Source organism: Mustela putorius, unplaced genomic scaffold (assembly GCF_011764305.1).
Source record: "Mustela putorius furo isolate JIRA1106 unplaced genomic scaffold, ASM1176430v1.1 tig00000056_pilon_pilon_pilon, whole genome shotgun sequence".
Lineage (NCBI taxonomy): Eukaryota > Metazoa > Chordata > Mammalia > Carnivora > Mustelidae > Mustela > Mustela putorius.
This window is the reverse complement of record NW_025421263.1, coordinates 6314043-6340647: the sequence shown is the minus strand read 5'-3', so window position 1 is coordinate 6340647 and position 26605 is coordinate 6314043. Positions and strand designations below refer to the sequence as shown.

The 26605-nt window shown below is 38.1% G+C and overlaps 1 protein-coding gene across 3 annotated transcripts in view; it reads left to right on the top strand.

Moving 5' to 3' along the window:
• PDGFC (platelet derived growth factor C) overlaps nt 1-23783 on the top strand; it is a 206971-nt gene extending 183188 nt beyond the window's left edge. For all 3 annotated transcript variants that reach the window (XM_004772042.3, XM_013045618.2, XM_013045619.2), the window contains 3 exons: nt 3178-3385; nt 8344-8561; nt 20991-23783. In XM_004772042.3, coding sequence (XP_004772099.1) covers nt 3178-3385; nt 8344-8561; nt 20991-21107 — 543 coding nt within the window. In that variant the 3' untranslated portion in view covers nt 21108-23783. The remainder of the gene's footprint in view (nt 1-3177; nt 3386-8343; nt 8562-20990) is intronic.
• The last annotated feature ends 2822 nt before the right edge of the window (nt 23784-26605 follow it).

Sequence of the window (26605 nt, the reverse complement as noted above, 5' to 3'; positions counted from 1 at the left end):
GAAGAATATGTTTTTGTTTTAGCTTTCTACGTTTACTCTTGGTGTGCAGATCATGACACATTTGGTTTGTTTTATATCGTCATAGTCATGAGTAATAACTCCGTTATTCTTTGAGTATTACCGACCCTTCATTTTCACTTTATATAAACATACATTTTGGCCTATCTTTTAAAAATTTGCAAAACATTTGCATTAACCTTTTCACATTATAAATTTAATCAGTACTATCAAATTGGTTGAATTAACAGTGAAAGCTTTTATTAGATAATTGTTTATTTATATCCATAACATAGTTATCAACTGTAATAATACTCTCTATCAAAGCAATTTTGTATTTCTTGGACAATTAAAAAAATACTGGGAGTAAATAGAAATGTATTACATTTGGTTTCTACTCTAAAAAGTTGGATAGAATAATTAAAAACATCTTAGTGCTAATAATATTTTAGCCAGACTCTTGATATTAGATCTTTACACTAAGAATGAAATCAGCTTTGACCCAAGACTGCCACATTGACTTCTCATTATGTTGTATAAAAATGCTTCCCTTCCTGTGGGCAGAGAGGACTCTGCAGCCCTAAAGCTATGAGGCCCAGCAGAGGTTATGCCTGCCCCACAGAACAGTGATCCTTTTTTGGGGGGGGGGCACTTTCTAATTGACAGAGCAGCTTCTGCTTTTCAAACCATGTGCTCATGGGATAGCCCAGAAAGGAGATCTTTTTCAAATTGACGCAATTGAGATATATGGGCAACGATGGCCCTGTTATTAATGAAATTTTCATGGATGAATCATGTTTCGAGCAAGACTGTTATAAATGGCAAAGATTTACTGTCTGGATCACAGGAGGGAGGGTTTTGCATATGGGGGAAGGGGAACCATATTTAACACGGGTAGAGGAACAAGGTCTGCAATGAGTATGACATGTGCAGTAGTTAGTGAAGAGACTGGATTGATTGGAACAAAATGTGCATGTCTTTGATGAGTAGAGGATTAGATGGGAAAGTTGAGCAGAGGTCAGATTGTGAGGATCCTGAGTGCAGGGTAAGGAATTTGGATTTTATCCTCCAGATGAGAAATCACTCTAGGCATTTGTCCAGATTCATCACATGATCAGTGATAACTTATTTTAGGTAGATTAACCCAGTGTTATGCAGCAGAGAATAAAAGGAATAAGGAAAGACTAAAAGCAGATCAACAGAGTTAGCTGCTGCTATAAATAGTACATTGTTTCCAGTATCTGGCCCAGGATCCAAGTAATCAGGATGAAAGGAAAAGCTTACATGATAGTTATTTAAATTATTATAACAAATGTTATAACTTCTATTGGATCTCTAAAAGGAATATATTTATTATAAAAATGTAAAAAATAGGACATGTATGTTATGCATTTATGTATATTGAATTGGGGCATATTTATATAGCTTGGGGATGTTTTTGTCACTTTCTACATTGTAGGCATTTCTTTTGTTGATAAAAATTCTTAAAGGACCTCATTTTTCATGATTGTACGCTGTTTCAGTTTGAGTACAGTGCAAGTAACTATTCCAATATTGTAAGTTTAGATTTGTTATCAACTTTCTGTTATTGTAAATACTACTGCAATGAACATGAGTTGACATAAATTTCCTATTCCACACTCTTCTTCTCCCCTCCTCTGCAAAGTTAGTAATAATAAATAAAAGTAGTAAGTAGTAAAAATAAATAAGTTGAGCATCTGTTCATGTATTTGTTTCGCCTATTGTGATTTCAGTTCTGATCTACCACTCCCTACCTTTAGTCTGTTTGTTAAAAGTTGGTGGTTGTGGGGGCAGGTTTGCCATTGAACTTTCATTGAAATTATTGCCCATTTGTGACTAACCATTTAAAATTATGTATTTTAATTTCTTGCTCTATACCTTGGCATTTAGATTATTTTGAATTTCTCTCTATTTCAAACAACACTGTAATGAATATCATTGCATCTATTTCCATGTGCACAAATAAAAGTATGTAAACCTCAAAAGTGAATTGCAGAGACAGGGATCATATAAATCTTTTATCTATATATCCTGTATACATCCATTAAATCAACTGAATTGGTTGTATCAATTTATGCTCACTTCTGCAGGCAGAATAGAGAAATTCCAATTTGCCCACATCCTTGGCAGTCCTTTTCTTTGAAATCCTTGCCACTATCACATACGTGAGATAGTAACATCTCCTTTTTTGTATGTGAAATAAGACCTCACTTTGTTTTGCATTTCTCTGATAACTAATGGATTTTAGCATGCTTTTATATGTCGACTGGCCACTTAAGCCTCTTGTCTGGAATTTGCTCATTCTCTATTGAGTTGTTGGGTGTTTGTGTATATGCTGGACACTCGTCCTGTGACAGTCATGTCGTTCCTCAGGCCATTCTCCCAGTATCTCTTTTAATCCTGTTTGGGGCAAATGTATCAAAGTTATTTTTTATGGTTTGGGTATTCTCCGTCTTGACTTACAAGTTCTTCTTCAACGTGAAAGGCTTATTGCCTATATTTTGTTCTAATTCTTCATGGGTTAATTATTTTATATTAAATTTTTAATTTGTCTGACACTCATCTGCATAACTACCTGGTGATTTTCCAGATGGAGGAAAATAAAAAGTGAAAAACAAAAGAAAAATTGGGTAAATGGTGTTATAATTTCTACTGTAAGTCCCTAATTGAACCATAGAGACATTTTCCTTTTTCTTTAAGCATCAGATATCCACATCCGGCATGGTTTGTGATAATGAAGGTTAATGTCTTTCTCACCGACTGCACAAAGATCTATTGGAATTCATCTACATGAACTTGCACAAGCAATTAGTTCTGATTTGGGTTGAATACAATTTCAGTTTCTTTGCATTTTTAGCCTCAGTTTACCTTACTTCATGCCTAAGTCCAGAAGAAATAAATTGTCATTTTTTAAAAAAGATTTTTTTTATTTATTTGACAGACAGATCACAAGTAGGCAGAGAGGCAGGCAGAGAGAGAGGGGGGAAGCAGGTTCTCTGCTGAGCAGAGAGCCCAATGCGGGGCTTGATCCCGGGACCCTGGGATCATGACCTGAGCCAAAGGCAGAGGCTTTAACCTGGTTTACTCCCAGGTTTACACCCAGCGCCCCATACATTGTCATTTTTAAAACAGTTAATGTAAGATTCATTTTACTTTCAGCAATTCACAGAAGCTGTGAGCCCGTCCATGTTACCGCCTTCAGCTTTGCCACTGGATCTGCTTAATAACGCTGTCACTGCCTTCAGTACCTTGGAAGATCTCATTCGGTATCTTGAACCAGACAGGTGGCAGTTGGACTTGGAAGATCTATATAGGCCAACCTGGCAACTTCTTGGCAAGGCGTTTGTTTTTGGAAGAAAATCCAGAGGTAAGTTTTCTCTTCGGATTAGAACCAACACTGTTTAATTTTCATAGCAATTTTAGTGTTTCGGATCCTTCTACCACAGCTTCTAAGGAGTAGAGTTTAAAATTCTTCCATGATATGTGTAAATAGCCCATTGTTGTAACATTTGGGCATATTTACACACTAAATAAGGATGCATACAAAAAGAAGCAATTATAATTCAGGGGGTTTAGAAGATTAAAAGGAATACTTTTGCTGAAAATTCTTGCCATTTCTTTAATTCAAAAATACCATTTTGATGAAGTCCCCTGTTATGTTTCATGAGAATCATTGCTTATTCACATTTAATATTTGGGGTATATTGATTTGGAGATTCAAGAGAGATTACCTTAGTTGCTAACCAGATTTGGGCCTTAGAAAAAGGGAGAGAAATAAAAATCGTCACCTACCATGTCCCCGATGGTCAGGGTTATATCAATTTCCATCTCTTAAGCCTATAGACTTCTGCAAATAATATGGAAAATAACAGTGGCTCATCATAATATAGAACTAGGAGTTTCCAAGACAGGATCCAGAACAAGAAAAGAATGACCGAAGGGTACCCATACCATGATAATTGTTCTCTCTATAAATTTGCCTCTGAAATGATCACTTGACCCTATAAGCTTATCTACCTCCAAGAGTAAAAGTGTTGATAATGAAGTTTAATTCCATGTGATCAAGAGATTGGAAATAACGTTAACCAAGTCTTCCCTAAGGTTAGCTAATTTTTCCAGTAACATTAAGTTTGGAAAGTATCCATATCAGGCACAAATGAAACAGTAATAGAAATAATTGGCTAATTCTAATGCCCTCAACAAATCCATTTCAGGGTCTCAGAAACATTACAGTCTACCCAGGGTCACTCTAGAGAATGGAATGACAGTCTGGAGAATTTATATGGAAGGAACAATGTTTAGTTAGGTTGAGCAATTCACAAGGGCAGATTGCACCAGACTGGTTCTTCTAAATCCTGTCAGAAAGAAACCCGATTCCTGCCCTTTCCTGCTAGAGTTGCAGCCCTTCTGGATCAAGAGCTTTAATCTCAGCAGGTCATGTCCAGACTTGCCCAACCATGGTATTTTGCTATGCCAACAGACGTGGTTTCCTTTCAGCAATATTTGAAATTGGTGTTCAAGTACATGGGCAGCCGAATCCTGTCCAGATGCTGAAAGCTGTTACATATTTATAAGATTTGATCTTGATGAATAACTTACGAACACTTCCCTTCCCTCCCACTTAGGAACAGGAAAATGAAGATCTGCAAGGCTAGCTGAAACCCTTGTGAATGGAGGCTTTGTTAGATTTGAAGTAGATAATCATGTTGATCTGGAAGAGGCAAAGGGAGTAAACCAGGTTCTAAGCTCAGATCTTGTTTTTGACAGCTGATCTCAGAATTCAAGTCTAAAAATCTTCCTCCCAGCCATGCCTTTAGGCCCTGCACCTCTCCACCTGGTGCTCAGTGACGATATGGCCAGAGGCTAGCATATATTTAAAAGCATCCAGCACAGAACCAGATCTTTCAAATATTCATTTAGCACTTTCCAAATTGAAGCCCTTTGTAGTTTGCCAAAACTATTCACTTTTTAAGCATACAGTAAGTGTGAGAAAAGCAGTGTATATTTTTGGAACTCTACATAAACTAAAATGCAGGTGTGGGATAACATCTCTATAGACAAAACCAACTCCCCTCCCGAGAGTCTTTCTACAAAGGAACAAGGAGTAAAACATTTAAAAGCTCCTAATTAGACATCGAAATTGATTTTCCACAGAATAAACATATCACAGTGTTACGACATTCATCTTACAGAGACCACCCTCAGATTGCATTACAGTAATAGAATATCCTTGAGCTGAATATCTTAAAAGAGTAAGCAACTAACGGAGGAAAATGTACCCATTATTTTTTTTTTCAGTCCGCATTAGCTTTTACAGTAGAACTTGCAATATTGGTGAACCTGAACAAGAAAATCTGCATTAGGAAAACGACTTCAAAGGGTGCCTTACTCAAAACCTTCATTCTTTAGAGAGACAAACTAATACATGTGTTGTCTTAGGAAGTAGTTACGGAAAAGAAATAAAGAACCTAAACATTGATTTTTATTTTTCAGATATTTTACACAGGGAAACCACCATAAGACTATAATTAGGTTATGAAAAAGATATGTGTTGGACATGATCTTTCTTTCTCTTTTTTGACCTTTTTTTTTTTTTTTTTTTCATTTTTCTTATGCAGAAGTTCTGTACAATTTTTGGAGAATTTGTGACATCAAATTATAGTCACATGACTTATTTTAATGAGGCTTAGATGAGCTGGAAGCCTTAGGAGTAGGAAGCTTATATTTAAAATAAGATATCCCAGACTGAAAATCCCTAATTGCAGTATGTACTGTGTTTGGGTTGTTCAGTGTTTTTATTTTGTTTTGTTTTGTTTCTTTCCTTTTCTTCCTCTGACTTAGGGTTTTCATTCATACCTTGCTACTGCAGAAAAAGAAAAGACCTTGTTTTCTAAGTCAGGCTTACCCAGTACTTAAAAAGGGCTTTTGACTGTTGTGTCAAACATGATAAATGAGTGGAAGCTAAGTTGCAAGTGTGTTTAAATTTTCACATTGTAGCAGGTATCATAACTCAGCTCACTGGGGAAATCTATCTAACCTTTTATTGTGGTTAAGTAAACATTTTAAAGTGAACATATACAGTCTCATTTTCTAGTTCATGAAATAGTGTGTTTAAAACTGAGGTAGATGAATATCCTTTGAAAGGGGAGAGCTTCGTTCACATTCTAAAGAGGTATAAATCTTAAATAAGCATTGAAAATTTTGGCAACTGGCTTTTGTATTGTATGTGTGTTTTTTGACTTTCTAAACCCTTCTTGCCCAGAGAGTAACTTCTAGAGAAAAGATTCAGATAAACTCACAAATAGCTTTAACAATGAAAGAGCAGTATGTACATATACTATTAGTTCAGCCAAATGAAATCAGGTGAAATATGTGACATCATTTAACTCAATTATCTCATTACTTTTTTAGAGATAAGTTGGTCTTTTATGGCACACAAAAGAATGAACTCATTTCCTCTTAAATATTTAAAAGCTTTCCTTTCACAGGATCATTTTTCAGATGAAAGGGAAATCTTTAAATACTCAAAACAGTGATTTTCTATTGAGTTGGGAAGCAATTTTTTAGCTAAATAAGTTGTTGAAATGAGCCCATGGAATGAGCATTTCTTTAGCATTTCCCTACACTTGACCAAGGTTTTAGTCAACCCTATAGCTGACTTGTGCTTATAATTTACAATTGCATATGTATGATTTACCATACATTTCTTGAAAATACAGTGGCTTCCTTTGACAGTTTAGAAAAACTTGATCACACATATAAGTATAAGTAAATGTATAAGTATAAGTAAATGTAGAATTGTAAAACAAGCAATAAGAAAACAAGCATTTGATTCTTAATCACGTTCTCATTTTTAAATTATTTTCAAATATTAACACTTAAATTTTAAAACTGGAGTACATAGTGCTTATTATTACTTAAAGCCATCCTTAGCCAGAAAATGCTTCTTTTTTTTTCAGTTCTTATTTATAATGTTTCCAGTATTAGTGAAAAGGTATTGAACCAGATTTATTCTATTAGATAATATTTCAAATTTTAATAAAATCTTCCTTTTGGGGTGGCGCCTGGGTGGCTCAGTGGGTTAAGCCTCTGCCTTCGTCTTGGGTGGTCATGATCTCAGGTCCTGGGATGAAGCCCCACATCAGGATCTCTGCTCAGCGGGGAGCCTGCTCCCCCCTCACCCCCTGTCTGCCTCTCTGCCTACTTGTGATCTCTCTCTGTCTGTCAAATAAATAAATAAAATCTTTTTTGAAGAAAAAGTTTTGATGAATTGTATGTATGTTATCCAAAACTCTTCAGTTTTATTGGAATTGCTATTATTTGAATATTTCTAGGGAAAAAGGGGCAAAGTTATAAAGCAGAAATTAAAATTACAGGATATGGTAATTAAGTACTATTCGTGTTTTATATAAATTCATATTAAATATGAAATGCTATTTTGATATAAATTAACTGAGGCAAGAATCATTTTGTAGTTAAAAGCAATGATTAAGAATTCACTACAACAGTCTGATGAAAGAATATTTTTGTTTGGTCTTCACAAGTAGGTATACTTTTCAAGAATAAAACACTACATAGTTAACCAACTATTCTCTAAAAAAATAGAGAATCATTATAAAGTAGACATCTTTTCCATCCTTTAGAAGGAGAATAGAAATCTGAAGGCACCTAGTTAAACTGAATTTCAAATGTTCTGAATTACTCAGGGCACCAGAAGCAGGGGTCTTCAGCAACCTCAGTCCTTTTAAAGTGTATCATTTTTTTCATTCATGGTCTACTCAGCTGTCCTCAAAAATTCATTTCCTTCATGCCCTTTTTGCATTTTCTGAGTCTCATTGCCAGGAAAATTATATAAAGTCCTGGCAGTAGGTTTCTGTAAGTTGCTCTGCATTAATTGCCTGAGCTTCTAATCCTTTTTAAAAATTGCATTTGTTTTCTAATCCAAGCATTCATCATTTTACATTCTACTCTTCCCTTCCAATGCTCTCCTTGTTTACTTTTTTATGAGGGTTAAAAGGTGTAGTGCTCTTTTTCTGTGTAAAGTTTCCTATTTATAGCTCTCAACTGTTTTGTTGGCTCTGTTCTTAACACTGCACAATGGCACCTCTTTAATGGACAGTACGACATAATGAACCTTTGTTGACTATAAAATGAAAAGTCCAAGTTGCGAGCAGCAGAGCCCCAAAACCTCATCAAAGTTAGAAGGGGCTTTGTTGGGCGTAGTGTCTGTGAAACAGATTTCTCTACGGAAAGATCTTGATGAAGTAGATTCAGGCTCAGGGCATAACCATGTTATTTTCCTTTGCTTTCTTTTATGCCATGTAGTGGTGGACCTGAACCTGCTAAAGGAGGAGGTACGACTCTACAGCTGCACACCGCGTAACTTCTCAGTGTCCATAAGGGAAGAGCTAAAGAGAACCGACAGCATTTTCTGGCCAGGTTGTCTCCTGGTTAAACGCTGTGGTGGGAACTGTGCCTGCTGTCCCCACAATTGCAAGGAGTGTCAATGTGTCCCAAGCAAAGTCACGAAAAAATATCATGAGGTAGGTATACCCTTTTCTTCTCGGGTTCCTTTGCACCTTAAAAAAAAAAAAGATGACAAAGTTGTGTATCTGAAATGAATTTTTGTTTAAGAGAAAGGCATAGCCTTCATGGAAAAAGAACAAATAAAGTTGGCAAAATAGTTCATGTTTTCTTTTCTTTTTTTTTTTTTTTAATCAGGACCTTGAACTCAAAAACCCAGGCATTGAGGATTTAGCAAGCTTGTCCTCTGATTGTATGACATGGGTGGTCAGTGACGTTTTCATCTGTCATACAAAAAAGAGTAAATGTGTTTGCAGGGGGGAAAAATGAGTGAAATTTTTAGCTTTACACATTTCAAAATATGAAGGGAAAATATTTTAAAAGACAGATTTGTCTCTGTTGGAGAAAGGAGATCTTTGATACTTATTTTTCCACTTGGGGCAATACAGGAACACAAATCCCAAGGCGACATATTCTCAGTTATACCATTCTTCCTATTATTTGTGTTGCCCCAAATAGCATGTTAAGCCTTTTATGGATTTCTTTCATCTCTATTCTGTAGAATAAGGAAAATGTAAATACTAAATGTTAGTAATGATTGTTTATGAGAGCCTTGGGAACCTTAGAACTTACTCCAAATTTTTGTTAGTGCTATGCCCACCCTTTCTCCAGCAACATTGTGTAGCGTTTTACATCAGGAAGCAAAACATTCTTGATGAAGCAACCTTAGATTTTTGTTTGTTTGTTTTAAATATTTTGTTTATTTAGTTGACAGAGAGAAAGAGCACAAGTAGGCAGAGCAGCAGGCAGAGGGAGAGGGGGGAAGCAGACTCCCCTCTGAGCAGGGAGCCTGAAGTGGGGCTTGATCCCAAGACACTGGAATTATAATTTGCACAAAACATTTACATTATACCACAGCGAAATCGGCCCTTCTGACTTCATTTCGGTATAACTTTATCTCATTACTTTGTATTTTTTTCCACTAACCCAAAGAGTAATAAAACATAAATATCTGCTTAATAAAATCATTTTTCATGTGCATAAGGACATCAATAAAACCCTTATCTGTTAGCTAAACTAAAGCTGCCCGGGGTCCTAAAGTGCACTTTACATAGCAGGGCTGGAACCCCCTCACCCCCCACCTTTCACCAGTATTGCACTGCGAGCTGATAAATAGGGACAGAAGCGCTGGATCCCAATCGGCAAGGAACGCTGTTTCCATCCTAGATCTACCATTAACTTGTAACCATCAGCAGGATACTTAACCTCTGTTCAAATAAATGTAAGATACGATAACCTCTTAGGTTTTTCCCACCTGTGTTATTCCCTGACAATCAGTCAATTGCCATTTTTGGAAAGTCACATCCTAAACTGGCAGTCTGTGATTTAAAAAAAAAAAAAAAAGAGGACTGTTTACCACCAGTACTCATGTCCTGCTTTCATTTCTGCATTCCATGCTTCTAAAGACCCTGTGCTGGGAACAGTCTCTTCTCCCCTTTCAGGAAGGCGATGATCATGAGCTTGGTGGCTCAGGTTGCTCCAGCCAGGCTGTGCTCAGAAGCCCGCCTTGCTGCTGCTCTATGAACCTGGAATCTGAGAATCAAGGAAAAACCCCTAATACGGCAGTTCCAAACAGACTCAATAAAATGCCTTAAAATCGAGGCAGGCATTAGAACTGATTGATGACTAGAAAGGCTGTGATGAGAACAGAAATTAAGTGAGAGTGAACTTTCCTCACCTAAAATTGTCTAGTTGTGGACTTTCTGAAACATATCCCCATTAACTACAGTGTATCCCGGGACCCGGAGGTAGCCAGCAACATTGATTTATAGTCACTATCTTAGAGCTATAAAACCCAGACTAGTCAGAGTAGCTTTTTTAAACCAGCTTATCAGATGCCGAGCCTACATCATGTTTTTGGTCAGCTCACTCAGTCCTCAAGTCGAGTGGATCGTCATCTGTCCTCTACTTACAGATTTCATTTCAAATAACATTGGTTTTAGGGTTGTTAAGAAAGTTGCCACAGAATGTGTGGCATCTGTTTAGTGGCTCAGATAAAACTCTTGGGAGGAAAGACTGTGGGCCGTGCTTGTGAAACTCCCTGGCCCTCTTCCAGAATGACATCATTCCTTATTCTGTAGTCTTTGGGTGGGACGGTTATATATGCATTATCTGTACGTACACACAGACAAGTATGGATGGTTATCTAATTGTGTGACCACCTAAGACAAGTTTCCCACAGATATCTCTAATGCATGTGTGTGGGGAAATACTATACTCCACATTTCTCACAAATACCTCCAGTTAACAATCATGTCTTAATTTTTTATAATGCTTTGTAGGAATCATTAATTTTTCTGTGATAGGTTTTTATTAACAAATTACCTTATGAAAAAGAAAAGGGCTTTTATCTATTTGGTGTACTTGATCATTTCTGAGCCTAGATTTTTCTCAGTCTGATGTTTTGGAGGTAAGTTCTGAGTTTAGTACTACTGCTCCTAAATAAATGAAAATTTGGGGGGGTACCTGAGTAGCTCAGGCAGTTAAGAGTCTGCCGTAGGCTCAGGTCGTGATTTCAGAGATCAAGTCCCTTGTCAGTCTCCCTACTCCTCAGTGGGGAATCTGCTTCTCCTTCTGCCTCTCTCCTGTCCCTCAACTTGTGCTTTCTGGTGGGCTTTCTCTCTCTCTCTCTGTCAAATACATAAATAAACTCTTAAAAAATAAATGAAATTCTTTTAAACATTATTTCAAATAGTTCTAAAATCATTAAGTCACTGAGTACCATTAATGTGGATCTAAAGACTAAACTCATTTAAAGTGAAGCCTTTTTGGGGCCCTAGTTCTTTTTAATGACTGTTGTTCCAGTTTTCAGTTGAATGATTATTCTACCTCAGGGAGAACACAGAAGCAAAGACAGAGTTTAGACACTCTAATTTTTCTCTGCTTCATCTATCTCTATTATACCAGCTTCCCTAACTATTAAGCTGAATTAGATTCCTTGTGTCACTACAGATATTACAGTTGTTGTTTTGGTTCCTTTACCATTTTCAGTGGGTTCGACCACGTACCGAAAATAAGTCTAGAAAATTAAAAGGTTCATAATATATAGGATGATATTCTTGTTACATGTTTTGATATTATAGGATAATCTTACTGTTGACAAGATTCTTATTGCTTTTGTATTGATTACTAGACACTGTTTATTGGAAACCGTTCCCCCCAACCCGATTTCCTTAATGATTTTTCTGTCTCCCCAATAGGATAGTTCAGAAAGCAAGACTTTACATATAAATGAACTTGGTGTTACCTCTTCCTTGAAACATTTCCTACTTTCCTGCCAGTCCACCTTCTATGCCTGTGTAGAACTTGAGAGATCGCTCAATGAGACAATTGTTGCTACTTCATAATTATTATTTATTTTTATTTTTTTTACCAAATTGAGAACTAAGAAGCAAAGATCACATTATGGTTTGGTGCTTAAAAAAACAGACTCCAAAGCCAGACATCCAGCTGTTTAACCTTGGACAAATGACTTTATCTCCTGTGCCTCCCATACCTTTGTGTTTCAAGTGAACACCTAACCCTCATACCCTTTTTTTTTTCATTTTATATAATTTTTTTTATAAACATATATTTTTATCCCCAGGGGTACAGGTCTGTGAATCACCAGGTTTACACACTTCACAGCACTCACCAAAGCACATACCCTCCCCAATGTCCATAATCCCACCCCCTTCTCCCTAACCCCCTCCCCCCAGCAACCCTCAGTTTGTTTTGTGAGATTAAGAGTCACTTATGGTTTGTCTCCCTCCCAATCCCATCTTGTTTCATTGATTCTTCTCGTACCCACTTAAGCCCCCATGTTGCATCACCACTTCCTCATATCAGGGAGATCATATGATAGTTGTCTTTCTCTGCTTGACTTATTTCGCTAAGCATGATACGCTCTAGTTCCATCCATGTTGTTGCAAATGGCAAGATTTCATTTCTTTTGATGGCTGCATAGTATTCGATTGTGTATATATACCACATCTTCTTGATCCATTCATCTGTTGATGGACATCTAGGTTCTTTCCATAGTTTGGCTATTGTGGACATTGCTGCTATAAACATTCGGGTACACGTGCCCCTTCGGATCACTACGTTTGTATCTTTAGGGTAAATACCCAATAGTGCAATTGCTGGGTCATAGGGCAGTTCTATTTTCAACATTTTGAGGAACCTCCATGCTGTTTTCCAGAGAGGTTGCACCAGCTTGCATTCCCACCAACAGTGTAGGAGGGTTCCCCTTTCTCCGCATCCTCGCCAGCATCTGTCATTTCCTGACTTGTTGATTTTAGCCATTCTGACTGGTGTGAGGTGATACCGCATTGTGGTTTTGATTTGTATTTCCCTGATGCCGAGTGATATGGAGCACTTTTTCATGTGTCTGTTGGCAATCTGGATGTCTTCTTTGCAGAAATGTCTGCTCATGTCCTCTGCCCATTTCTTGATTGGATTATTTGTTCTTTGGGTGTTGAGTTTGCTAAGTTCTTTATAGATTCTGGACACTAGTCCTTTATCTGATATGTCGTTTGCAAATATCTTCTCCCATTCTGTCAGTTGTCTTTTGATTTTGTTAACTGTTTCCTTTGCTGTGCAAAAGCTTTTGATCTTGATGAAATCCTAATAGTTCATTTTTGCCCTTGCTTCCCTTGCCTTTGGCGTCGTTCCTAGGAAGATGTTGCTGCGGCTGAGGTCGAAGAGGTTGCTGCCTGTGTTCTCCTCAAGGATTTTGATGGATTCCTTTCTCACATTGAGGTCCTTCATCCATTTTGAGTCTATTTTTGTGTGTGGTGTAAGGAAATGGTCCAATTTCATTTTTCTGCATGTGGCTGTCCAATTTTCCCAGCACCATTTATTGAAGAGGCTGTCTTTTTTCCATTGGACATTCTTTCCTGCTTTGTCGAAGATGAGTTGACCATAGAGTTGAGGGTCTATTTCTGGGCTCTCTATTCTGTTCCATTGATCTATGTATCTGTTTTTGTGCCAGTACCATGCTGTCTTGATGATGACAGCTTTGTAATAGAGCTTGAAGTCCGGAATTGTGATGCCACCAACGTTGGCTTTCTTTTTCAATATCCCTTTGGCTATTCGAGGTCCCTTCTGGTTCCATATAAATTTTAGAATTATTTGTTCCATTTCTTTGAAAAAGATGGATGGTACTTTGATAGGAATTGCATTAAATGTGTAGATTGCTTTAGGTAGCATAGACATTTTCACAATATTTATTCTTCCAATCCAGGAGCATGGAACATTTTTCCATTTCTTTGTGTCTACATCAATTTCTTTCATGAGTACTTTATAGTTTTCTGAGTATAGATTCTGTGTCTCTTTGGTTAGGTTTATTCCTAGGTATCTTATGGTTTTGGGTGCAATTGTAAATGGGATTGACTCCTTAATTTCCCTTTCTTCTGTCTTGCTGTTGGTGTAGAGAAATGCAACTGATTTCTGTGCATTGATTTTATATCCTGACACTTTACTGAATTCCTGTACAAGTTCTAGCAGTTTTGGAGTGGAGTCTTTTGGGTTTTCCACATATAGTATCATATCATCTGCGAAGAGTGAGAGTTTGACTTCTTCTTTGCCGATTTGGATGCCTCTAATTTCTTTTTGTTGTCTGATTGAAGAGGCTAGGACCTCTAGTACTATGTTGAATAGCAGTGGTGATAATGGACATCCCTGCCGTGTTCCTGACTTTAGCGGAAAAGCTTTCAGTTTTTCTCCATTGAGAATGATATTTGCGGTGGGTTTTTCATAGATGGCTTTGATGATATTGAGGTATGTGCCCTCTATCCCTACACTTTGAAGAGTTTTGATCAGGAAGGGATGCTGTACTTTGTCAAATGCTTTTTCAGCATCTATTGAGAGTATCATATGGTTCTTGTTCTTTCTTTTATTGATGTGTTGTATCACATTGACTGATTTGTGGATGTTGAACCAACCTTGCAGCCCTGGAATAAATCCCACTTGGTCGTGGTGAATAATCTTTTTAATATACTGTTGAATCCTATTGGCTAGTATTTTGTTGAGTATTTTCGCATCTGTGTTCATCAAGGATATTGGTCTATAGCTCTCTTGTTTGGTGGGATCCTTGCCTGGTTTTGGGATCAAGGTGATGCTGGCCTCATAAAATGAGTTTGGAAGTTTTCCTTCCATTTCTATTTTTTGGAACAGTTTTAGGAGAATAGGAATTAGTTCTTCTTTAAATGTTTGGTAGTATTCCCCCGGGAAGCCGTCTGGCCCTGGGCTTTTGTTTGTTTGGAGATTTTTAATGACTGTTTCAATCTCCTTACTGGTTATGGGTCTGTTCAGGCTTTCTATTTCTTCCTGGTTCAGTTGTGGTAGTTATATGTTTCTAGGAATGCATCCATTTCTTCCAGATTGTCAAATTTATTGCCGTAGAGTTGCTCATAGTATGTTCTTATAATAGTTTGTATTTCTTTGGTGTTAGTTGTGATCTCTCCTCTTTCATCCTTGATTTTATTTATTTGGGTCCTTTCTCTTTTCTTTTTGATAAGTCTGGCCAGGGGTTTATCAATTTTATTAATTCTTTCAAAGAACCAGCTCCTAGTTTCGTTGATTTGTTCTATTGTTTTTTTGGTTTCTATTTCATTGATTTCTGCTCTGATCTTTATGATTTCTCTTCTCCTGCTGGGCTTAGGGTTTCTTTCTTGTTCTTTCTCCAGCTCCTTTAGGTGTAGGGTTAGGTTGTGTACCTGAGACCTTTCTTGTTTCTTGAGAAAGGCTTGTACCGCTCTATATTTTCCTCTCAGGACTGCCTTTGTTGTGTCCACAGATTTTGAACCGTTGTATTTTCATTATCATTTGTTTCCATGATTTTTTTCAATTCTTCTTTAATTTCCTGGTTGACCCATTCATTCTTTAGAAGGATGCTGTTTAGTCTCCATGTATTTTGTTTCTTTTCAAACTTCCTTTTGTGGTTGAGTTCTAGCTTTAGAGCATTGTGGTCTGAAAATATGCAGGGAATGATCCCAATTTTTGATACCGGTTGAGTCCTGATTTAGGACTGAGGTTGTTATCTATTCTGGAGAATGTTCCATGTGCACTAGAGAAGAATGTGTATTCTGTTGCTTTGGGATGAAATGTTCTGAATATATCTGTGATGTCCATCTGGTCCAGTGTGTCGTTTAAGGCCTTTATTTCCTTGCTGATCTTTTGCTTGGATGATCTGTCCATTTCAGTGAGGGGAGTGTTAAAGTCCCCTACTATTATTGTATTATTGTTGATGTGTTTCTTTGATTTTGTTATTAATTGGTTTATATAGTTGGCTGCTCCCACGTTGGGGGCATAGATATTTAAAATTGTTAAATCTTCTTGTTGGACAGACCCTTTGAGTATGATATAGTGTCCTTCCTCATCTCTTATTATAGTCTTTGGCTTAAAATCTAATTGATCTGATATAAGGATTGCCACTCCTGCTTTCTTCTGATGTCCATTAGCAAGGTAAATTCTTTTCCACCCCCTCACTTTAAATCTGGAGGTGTCTTCGGGCTTAAAATGTGTTTCTTGGAGGCAACATATAGATGGGTTTTGTTTTTGTATCCATTCTGATAGCCTGTGTCTTTTGACAGGGGCATTTAGCCCATTAACATTCAGGGTAACTATTGAGAGATATGAATTTAGGGCCATTGTATTGCCTGTAAGGTGACTGTTACTGTATATGGTCTCTGTTCCTTTCTGATCTACCACTTGTAGGCTCTCTTTTTGCTTAGAGGACCCCGTTCAAGATTTCCTATAGAGCTGGTTTGGTGTTTGCAAATTCTTTCAGTTGTTGTTTGTCCTGGAAGCTTTTAATCTCTCCTTCTATTTTCAATGATAGCCTAGCTGGATATAGTATTCTGGGCTGCATGTTTTTCTCATTTAGTGCTCTGAAAATATCATGCCAGCTCTTTCTGGCCTGCCAGGTCTCTGTGGATAAGTCAACTGCCAATCTAATATTTTTACCATTGTATGTTACAGACTTCTTTTCCCGGGCTGCTTTCAGGATTTTCTCTTTGTCACTGAGACTTGTAAATTTTACTGTTAGGTGACGGGGTGTGGACCTATTCTTATTGATTTTGAGGGGCGTTCTCTGAACCTCCTGAATTTTGATGCTCTTCCCTTTGCCATATTGGGGAAATTCTCCCCAATAATTCTCTCTAGTATACCTTCTGCTCCCCTCTCTCTTTCTTCTTCTTCTGGAATCCCAATTATTCTAATGTTGTTTCGTCTTATGGTGTCACTTATCTCTCGAATTCTCCCCTCGTGGTCCAGTAGCTGTTTGTCCCTCTTTTGCTCAGCTTCTTTATTCTCTGTCATTTGGTCTTCTATATCACTAATTCTTTCTTCTGCCTCATTTATCCTAGCAGTGAGAGCCTCCATTTTTGATTGCACCTCATTAATAGCTTTTTTGATTTCTACTTGGTTAGATTTTAGTTCTTTTATTTCTCCAGAAAGGGCTTTTATATCTCTCGAGAGGGTTTCTCTAATATCTTCCATGCCTTTTTTGAGCCCGGCTAGAACCTTGAGAATTGTCATTCTGAACTCTTGATCTGACATATTACCAATGTCTGTATTGATTAGGTCCCTAGCCTTCGGTACTGTCTCTTGTTCTTTTTTTTGTGTTGAATTTTTCTGTCTTGTCATTTTGTCCAGATAAGAGTATATGAAGGGGCAAGTAAAATACTAAAAGGGTGGCAACAACCCCAGGAAAATATGCTTTAACCAAATTAGAAGAGATCCAAAATCGTGATGGGGTAGAAAGGGGATAAAAAGAGGTTCAAAAAGGAAGAAAAAAAAAAGAAAATTAAAAAAAAGAGAAAACACCTAAGAAAAATATAAAAAGGAAAAAATATATATATTATATAAACTAGTAAAAAATCGTTAAAAAAGAAAAAGGTAACAGTTAAAAAAAAATTTTTACCCGAAGGCGAGAAAAAAAAAACAAAAAACAAAAAATGAAAAAGAAAAAAATTAAATTAACTGCAAGACTAAAAAAAATCACAGGGAAAAAGCCATGAGTTCCGTGCTTTGCTTTCTCCTCCTCTAGAATTCTGCTGCTCTCCTTGGTATTGAAACCGCACTCCTTGGTAGGTGAACTTGGTCTCGGCTGGATTTCTTGTTGATCTTCTGGGGGAGGGGCCTGGTGTAGTGATTCTCAAGTGTCTGCCCCAGGCGGAATTACACCGCCCTTACCCGGGGCCGGGGTGAGTAATCCGCTCGGGTTTGCTTTCAGGAGCTTTTGTTCCCTGAGTGCTTTCCGTAGAGTTCCGGAGGACGGGAATACAAATGGCGGCCTCCTGGTCTCCGGCCTGGAGGAGCCGAGAGCCCAGGGCCGCACTCCTCAGTGCGCGCTCAGAGAACCGCGCCCAGTTACTCCCGTCTGCCTGACCTCCGGCCGCGCTCCGAGCTCACCGAGCCTGCAACCGGTTCAAGATCACCCCGAGCTGCGAGCTTACTGTCGGCTCTGTCTCTGTAGCCGGCTTTCCCGTTCCAATACCCGCAAGCTCTGTGACACTCAGACACCCCCGATCCTTCTGTGACCCTGCAGGAGAGGCCACGCTGACCCCGTGTGGGCTTTGCCCCGGGTAGCCTCTGGAGCGATGTCCCTCAGCGGAACAGACTTTTAAAAGTCCTGATTTTGTGCGCGGTTGCTCCGCCGCTTGCCGGGAGCCGGCCCCTCCCCCCGGGGTCTATCTTCCCGTCGCTTTGGATTCACTTCTCCACCGGTCCTACGTTTCAGAAAGTGGTTGTTTTTCTGTTTCCAGAATTGCTGTTCTTCTTCTCTTCGATCTGCCGATGGATTTTCAGGTGTTTGCAATCTTTAGATAAGCTATCTAGCTGATCTCCGGCTAGCTGAAGTAGTCTCAGCTTGCTACTTCTCCGCCATCTTGACTCCTCCCCCGCCTCATATCCTTTTGTGAGGGCTCAGAGAGCTGACAAAACACTCAGAACCAGGTCTGGTACATTTCAAGCTGTTAATCCGTGTTCATCTTCATTCCCCGTATTGTCTTACTTTTCTTGCATGGATTTGTTTGGGTAAATATATATATCTCAGTGACCTTTCTCTAGTAGTGAGGCCCACCTCCCAAAGTTCTGTCACACCCCAAATTTAATGGCACTTTGCGCAGTTTAGGCAGTGGTACATGTTGATCTATTTCTTGATGGTTCTTTCTATACTTTATCTAATCTCTTCCATCCCTGATTTTAGTTTTTCCCTGGATTATTTTTTTCATGGGTTTGTAATTTTAGTTTGTAACTCTCTTTCAAAGTTGAGTGAAATGTGCTTCCGGCTTCTTTGTTTTATGGAATCATAAACTATATCCTGAAAACTGTCTACTTTCACATGATCTGGGGCCGGTTGGTCATTTTCCAAATCTGTCTTTCTCTTCCCAAATCAAAACAAAATTTTGGAAAGAAATTAAGAAGGAAAGCCCTAATTAAGCCCCCTCCCATGTATTAGAATGTCTCATCTAAGATTTAGTATCACTAGAACATTCTGAGATTCTTCTGCTATTTGTAAATTCCACAAAGATCAGTGGATGAAGGCTGGGGTTGAGGTGCTTTTATTGGGTGATTGCATCCTGACGTAAGTATTTCTGTAGGAGAGGACAATTGTAGAATCATAGCCTGGCATGGCTGCCTGTTAGGACTGTATATGGTAGCTTCTCTAACCCTTACCTTTTATAGTCATTTTCTCCCCTACTAACTAGGAAAATGTATACAAGTGGGGATAGGAATTAAAGCCGTTGACTAGGCCAATATTGCAGTTTTTCTGCACTCAGCCTCATTTCAGAAACAATTTCTAACAGAAGTTTGAAAAGGGATAACACCAGTATCTAAAGACTAGTTAGTTTTGATGCCACTTCAAGTTGTTCAAAACAGTAAGTCAGGTACTGACACCTAAGATGGGATTCATAGTTTCATCCTAAGATAATACAGTCTTAGTAATTTTTGTTCTAGAATTGTGAGTGTAACAGAAAATCTGCTTTAAAAGTTTCCTGTTTCTCATGGTTAGCCCAAGACTTTGCAGTTTAGCTCTCTAGGAAGAAAGTTACTAAAGAAGTAGAACATATGGCTAATAATATAGTCTGAGTTTTTATAAAGTTATTATCTATCACTGTAACTTTAATAATTCATCTTTGGCCCAAGTGCAAATACTGGTTATGTCCCTATTCTCTCTAAAGCTTCTGTTCACTCATGTGTAAAATAGGAGTAATAATTCTAAATTACTTCACAGAATTCTTGTGAGTTAAAGTATGTAAAAACATTATTACAGTGCCTGGTACCCAGTAAGCATTCAAAAAATGTTAGCTGATTAACCTTTGATATGACCACATACTCTAAATGCGGTATACATTCTCTACTTTTCTCTTTTAAATCTTCAAATGGAACAGTCATAAGACTTGACTTGTGGATTAACGAATATTTCCGAGAAGGGTATCCTTTAGAAGGTGCTCTATGAAGTTATCTTTGTCTTGCCCAGAGAGCAGAGCAATTAGACCACCTCGTACTATTATGTGCTCTGGTCTTCGTTCATAATCTGAACAAACACAATTCCCGAAATGTTATTGTTTCTATTCTAAGAAGCACAAACACATATTGAATAGGTAGCTCTTAGCAAATACTTCAGATAATCTTTTATAGAATCCGTATCTGTGTCCTCCTGCCACAGTGTTAAAAAGAAATATCTTTAGTATCGGAGTCTACTTTATGTTTTTATTAAAAAGCCAGACTGCACATTAACTTCATTTAATAGAGGCATCATTGTTATTAAAGCTCAGCCTTCCCTAGAGTGGGCAGTAGGATCCAGCTGCCCATAGTTAGCTGGGACGGAGGCTGATGTCTATGAAGTACATCTAATCCGTCGCATCAAGTTTATAGAGGACTTGAAGTGTAGCCAAGAAAATTAATGAGTGGTATAATGGAGCAAACTCAGCTGTAGCTGATCGTGTTTCCTTCCGTGGTATGGTAGTATTTGTATTGCTTGGAATATAAATATTTGTTACATGTGTGAAAAAAGGAATGAGTGAAAGAAACCAACAAGCAGGAAAAAGACTGGGCAGTCGTGGTTTTCGAATACTTAATCAAGGTGACATTCTCTGCAGTATTGTCTGGGGAGTAAACTAAAGAGCACACAGTAAGACTTTGAACCTAAGGACTGTTCTCTGTCCTTCCGAGTGGCTGGTATTAAAAGGGCCTTTCTTTTTTAAAAGCATGCTGATCATTTAGGATCTCTCTGAGAGGTCGGGGAGCGTGTTCATGATGCCTTCACTAGGAAATTCAAAATTTTGTCCAAGTCCTCGTTGGGTCCCAAGATGCTTTCCTGAAATGTTACTTGCCCATGAAATCCGAAGTCACAGACGTTGGCTGATTTTATAGATGGCTTCTCTGTTGTTCCCTTTCAGGTCCTTCAGTTGAGACCAAAGAGCGGTGTGCGGGGATTGCATAAATCTCTCACAGACGTGGCCCTGGAGCACCACGAGGAGTGTGACTGTGTGTGCAGAGGGCACACAGGAGGATAACCGCGTCCGCCGGTGCAGCCTCTCCCAGAGCAGTGCAGCTCCGTGGCTCATCTGTTCTAGAACTTGTGCATTATCTCCCAACCATAATCTCAGTTGTTTGCTTCAGGGACCTTTCATCTTCAGGATTTACGGAGTGTTCCAAAAGAGGAGACACCAAACGAAATTGGAAGTTGTGCAACAGTTCTGTTGAGAGGAGGCCCAAAAGACAGGAGAAAAGGTCTTTGGTCGCAGAAACAAAATGAAATGTTGTCCATCACTAGCTAGTTATAAAGTTGCCATGTCCTTACTCAGCTAGCTGTGTTGTTTATCACCTGTCTCCCCATGGCTTAGGCTAATGTCAGTACAGGAAAGAACTGTGCACACAAGAGTGGCTGATTCTGTTGCCTTGCTTAACTCTCAAGCTCCGTGTTCTGGGCCTCAAATCGCAGAAACCTGGAATTGTTTCCTTAGATCCACATATATAAACCAGAGTGCTCTATGTTCTACAAACGTGGTTCTTAAAAAAGAACTCTGTTGCTATGAATCAAACTTGTGTCATGCTGATAGGAAAGACTGGATTTTCCATATTTCTTACTAAAATTGCTACCATTTAGAAGAAGAGAACTACATTCATGGTTTGGAAGAGACAAACCTGAAAAGAAGAGTGGCCTTATCTTCACTTTATCTATAAGTTGGTTTATTTGTTTTATTGTGTACATTTTTATATTCTCCTTTTGACATTATAACTGTTTGCTTTTCTAATCTTGTTAAATATATCTATTTTTACCAAAGGTATTTAATATTCTTTTTTATGACAACCTAGATCAACTATTTTTAGCGTGGTAAATTTTTCTAAACAGAATTGTTATAGCCAGAGGAGCAAAGATGATATAAAATATTGTTGCTCTGACAAAAATACATGTATTTCATTCTCAAACGGTGCTAGAGCTTAGATTAATCTGCATTTTAAAATACTGAAGTGGGAAATCAATAGAATTCGATAAGTCACAAAGACTTTTTGAAAATAAATGATCATATCTTCTACCCCTGTTATTGGAAATGCAAATAAAAAGCAACATACAAACATAGGCATTCAGATACAGTCGTGAGTAAACCCTAGCCCTTCCTTTGGGAAGTGTGAGCCTAGCTCAGAAGAAAAAAAGCACCTTGAAAAGAGACTGGACAGCTCACTGATAAAGCATACCCTGCTGTCCTGTAGGAACACATCCTATTTATTGTGATGGTCTGGTTTTATTATCTTTAAACTCTGTTCCATACCCTTGTATAAATCCATGGATATTTTTATGTACAGAAGTATATCCTTTAACCCATTCACTTATTGTACTCTCTGGCAACTGAAATGAAAATCAGTAAAATACTTCGCTTGTACAATGCTTAATATTGTGCCTAGGTTATGCAGTGACTATTTGAATTAAAAATGTATTGAATCACCAAATAAAAAAAGAAAATGTGGCTATTTTGGGGAGAAACAGAGCGTGTGTGTATGTGTGCGCATGCACAGGCATGAGCGCCCAAGATTTGTCTCTTGAGCTCCAAGGAAAGAGATCGAGTTTCATGTTAACCGTGATTTCCATCATGTTAACCGTGTGTCAGTTCAAAAGACAGGTAGAAAAGCGCCCAAGTTTCCCTGTCTCTTGTCTCCGGTGTTTCGGAGCGGTTTTCTTTTTCTCACTGGTATCTGGTAAATTAAATTGCACCTGACTTGCAAGTTTCATGTGATTTTATGAAATGCTTAGCAATCGATTATACAGCAGTATGAAACAAACAAACAAAAATCTTGTAACTTCCCCCCATCTTCATTTTCAGTGGTCGATATTAAGTGGGATGAGCATGAATGGATGGGACACACAGACTAAAGGTACCTCCACAGCCCGCTTCAAGGGTGTGGCTGCTCACCTTCAGGGCGTATTTCCATTCCAGGCTTGTGTGTTAACCTCTGCCTTTCTGCCTGGCCCAGAAGGCTGGCGCCCAGGGCCCTGCTGTCTTCAGACTCCTCCTCTAGGTCTGGGCAGTCCCCTTTCTGGGCATTTTCCCACCCAGCCGTCCTACCCTATGCCCAGCCACCTGGGGAACAAATAAATACGTATACACATGCCGTCTTACTGACTCACCTTTGCATGGTTCTGTCCCAGCCCCGGAGAGGCGTACTGGACGTAGCTTCATTGAGCTCCGCTGAAAACCCAGCGCAGGGTGTCTCCCTCTTGGTGGTTTACAACTCGCATTAGCATAGCAGAGACTCTACTAAATCTGGCTGTAAATGACCCGTGTAACTGCGTGATGCAGCGCCTCCAGCCACTGAACAGAACCCCTTTCCTTCTTCTTTTTGAGTATTTATTTTTTGCTTACTTAAGATGCGAAAAGCCAAAACAAATTGCTTTGTGAAGGTAGCCCCACATGCTGGCGCCAGTGAGCAGGAAGAGGGTGAGGGCTCACGGCTTCATGCTTATTCACACGTAGACCTTGTATATTTGACTTGAAATAAAAAAAAAAAAGTCCAGCCCAGGTTTTAATGGCACAGGTGACCGTAGTTTTCAGAATCCCCAAAAAATATTGTCCATATTGACCACCACTGTGTTCTATGTGATATCTTTGATTTGTGCCCTTTGTCCCTTGCGATGGACTGTTTTGCCACCCTGTGGTTTTTGAAATAAAGACCAAACCTTAATTGGCACAAGGCAGGCTTTCATGTGTAGTTTTCATTTTCTATGTCTCGTTCCCTTTCTCATCGAGCAGTAGGGGTATGCACTTTGGAAAGGTGCAAATGGCAAAGGAATGAGAATTTACACTGGGAAAATACCTTGGCTTGATTTTGTTCTTCTCAGTGCCTCCCTCTCTCCAGGGCATTTACTTAAGCTTGTGATTTGGTCTAAGGAAAGGCAAAAAATACAAGTTGCACTTAACATCATGTATTCAATATAATGAAATATCCTTATTTCCAAGAAGATTCTGACATTTTAATCTATTTTAATTATATATTGTACATGCATTTCGAGTTATAAAAAATCACTATCCTTTACATTCATAAGAAGTAAAAAACCCGAAAATATAATCAATCTCTTGCATTACATCTTATTTTTCCTTCATGCTTCATACGTAATCAATCAAGTCCCACTGGCTTTACCTTTCCAAAAATCTGCTTTGTGTCTCCACAGCTCTGTTTCCATTTCTGCCGCGTCTGCCCTGATCTAGAGCTGCGTGGCTCAGTGCCATTCTGCTGCTCACTCTCCTTTCTCCAGTTGTCTGGCCCCTGGTCTCACTCCCTTCTGATCCCCCCTTCACACCACGAATTGGGGGGGGGGCACTTTCCAACAAATCTGATTATATCACTGGGGTGGAAATTTACAATTGAACTCTGTGAGATTAAATTATAATTCTTTGCATGGCACTCAGAGTTTATTATAATCTCATTGTTTCTACTCATTTTGCACCATCAAGCCTAACATACAGCTCCAGTGAATGAATACACCTAACAGTTTCATGACAGTATCAATACTTGCCCGCATCTCAGTGCAGGCTCACACTGTGCTTTTTCATTGTTCCTGTACTTGCCTGTCTTGTTAGCTTCTTCTCAAATCTCAGCTCAAATGCCACTCCTCAACAAAGCTTTTTTTCCTTGACTCCCACTGGAATTAAGCCATTTCCCCTATGCTCCAGGAATATTGCAATTATACATATTATCCTATTGACTATAATTAACCCGCCCTCCTCTTGGTTTCTCAGACACCTGGTCTAATGAACAAATGATTTTTTTTCTTTTTTTATTTTTTTAGATATAGCAGCGAATATGATATCGAGACCCTCAAGATTCTAAATATGGCTTACAGATGAAAGAATTAGTACATAGGAGTTTGGTATATTTTATTGTAATCAATCCAGTCTACTGGTTTTGTTGGGGCACTTGTCCCCATGATTACAGCATGCAGACAAGAACATCCTTTATCTCTTGAAGTGACATAATGATTTTCCTTGAAACTACATGTTTGGTTTTCCAGTTAATGAGTTTTCTACCAACCGTATGTCAGTTATCACTTCTATTTAAGTTAAGGACATTTAATAATTCATTTATGTATTATTCATATTTTGGAGACATCCTATAGTATGATTAATTTTTGTGAGTCAGAATTTAAAAGTCTTTAGGATGTGAAATACAGACATCAGCAATTGATGATTCATAGTCTACCTCATTTACCTCCTTTGACTCATTTTGCATCATCAAACCCCATGTACAATTCTAGCGAATACTCACAGTTTCCCGTAAATGCCAATATCTCTGCATTTGCTAGCACAGGCTGTGTTCTCTTTTTGAAATACTGTTCCTGCACTTACCTATTTCAATAACTCCCTCTCCTCTCTGTCAAAAGGTTAATTACATGCTTTTGTACTCTACCTCAGAAAGCAATTGGCACAGCCACCTACCCCAAATCCAATTTCTTTCAAAACTGCCAAGTCCCTTACAGTGAGTCTTACTCACTATACATCTAGGTTAGTTTAAGTAAGAGATCTAGTACTTTGGCAGGAAGTTTATTTTAAGATTAATAAATATCATTTTTTTAAATTTACATATGCAATCCCAACCACCTTTTTTACAGAAATTGGAAATCAGATCCTAAAATTCATTTTGGAAGCTCAAGGCACTCAAAATAGTGAAAAAATCTGGAAAAACGACATAGTTGGAGGACTCACACTTCCTGATTTCAAAATTTACTGCAAAGCTATAGGAATGCTGTGGTAAATGTAGTTAAGTTTAGATTTACGGAGCAATGGAATGGAATTGAGAATCAAGAAACAAACCTTCACATTAGTAGTTAATTGATTTTGACAAGGATGTCAAGAGAATGCAATGGTGAAAGAGTATTTTCAACAAATGTGCCAGGACAACTGGAGATCCACATGTAAAATAATGAATTTGGTATCTCACACCATATACAAAAAGTTAGCTCAATGAATCAAAGATCTAAATGTCAGAGACAAAACTATGAAACTCAGATATAAAGAAAAATATTTTGATGGCTTTAGTTTAGGCAGTCTTTTCTCAGATATGACTCCAAAAGCACAAGCCAAAAAAGAAAAAAAATGAAGTGAACATCATCAAAATTAAAACTTTTGTGCTTCAAAGGACACAATAAAAATAAAAGATTACCTGCATATTAAGAGAAAATGTTTGCAATTCATATATTTGGCTAGAGTCCTTCTCTAGATTATGCAAACAAACTACTTACAACAACAATAAAAAGAAAATTCAATGGAAAAATGACCAAAGGACTTGAATACAGATTCCTAAAAATATAAGAAAGAAAAGAAAAGCATACAAATCACCAATAAACACATAAAAAGATAGCCAAGGTCATTCGTCATTAGGGAAAATGCAAATCAAAACCACAATGAAATACAGCTACCAGGACATCTAGAATGAAAAAGATACCAATAATCAATGTTGGTGAAAATGTAGAAAAATTAGAAACTTGCCATGCAGGAAAACAGTTATACAGGTCTTTAAA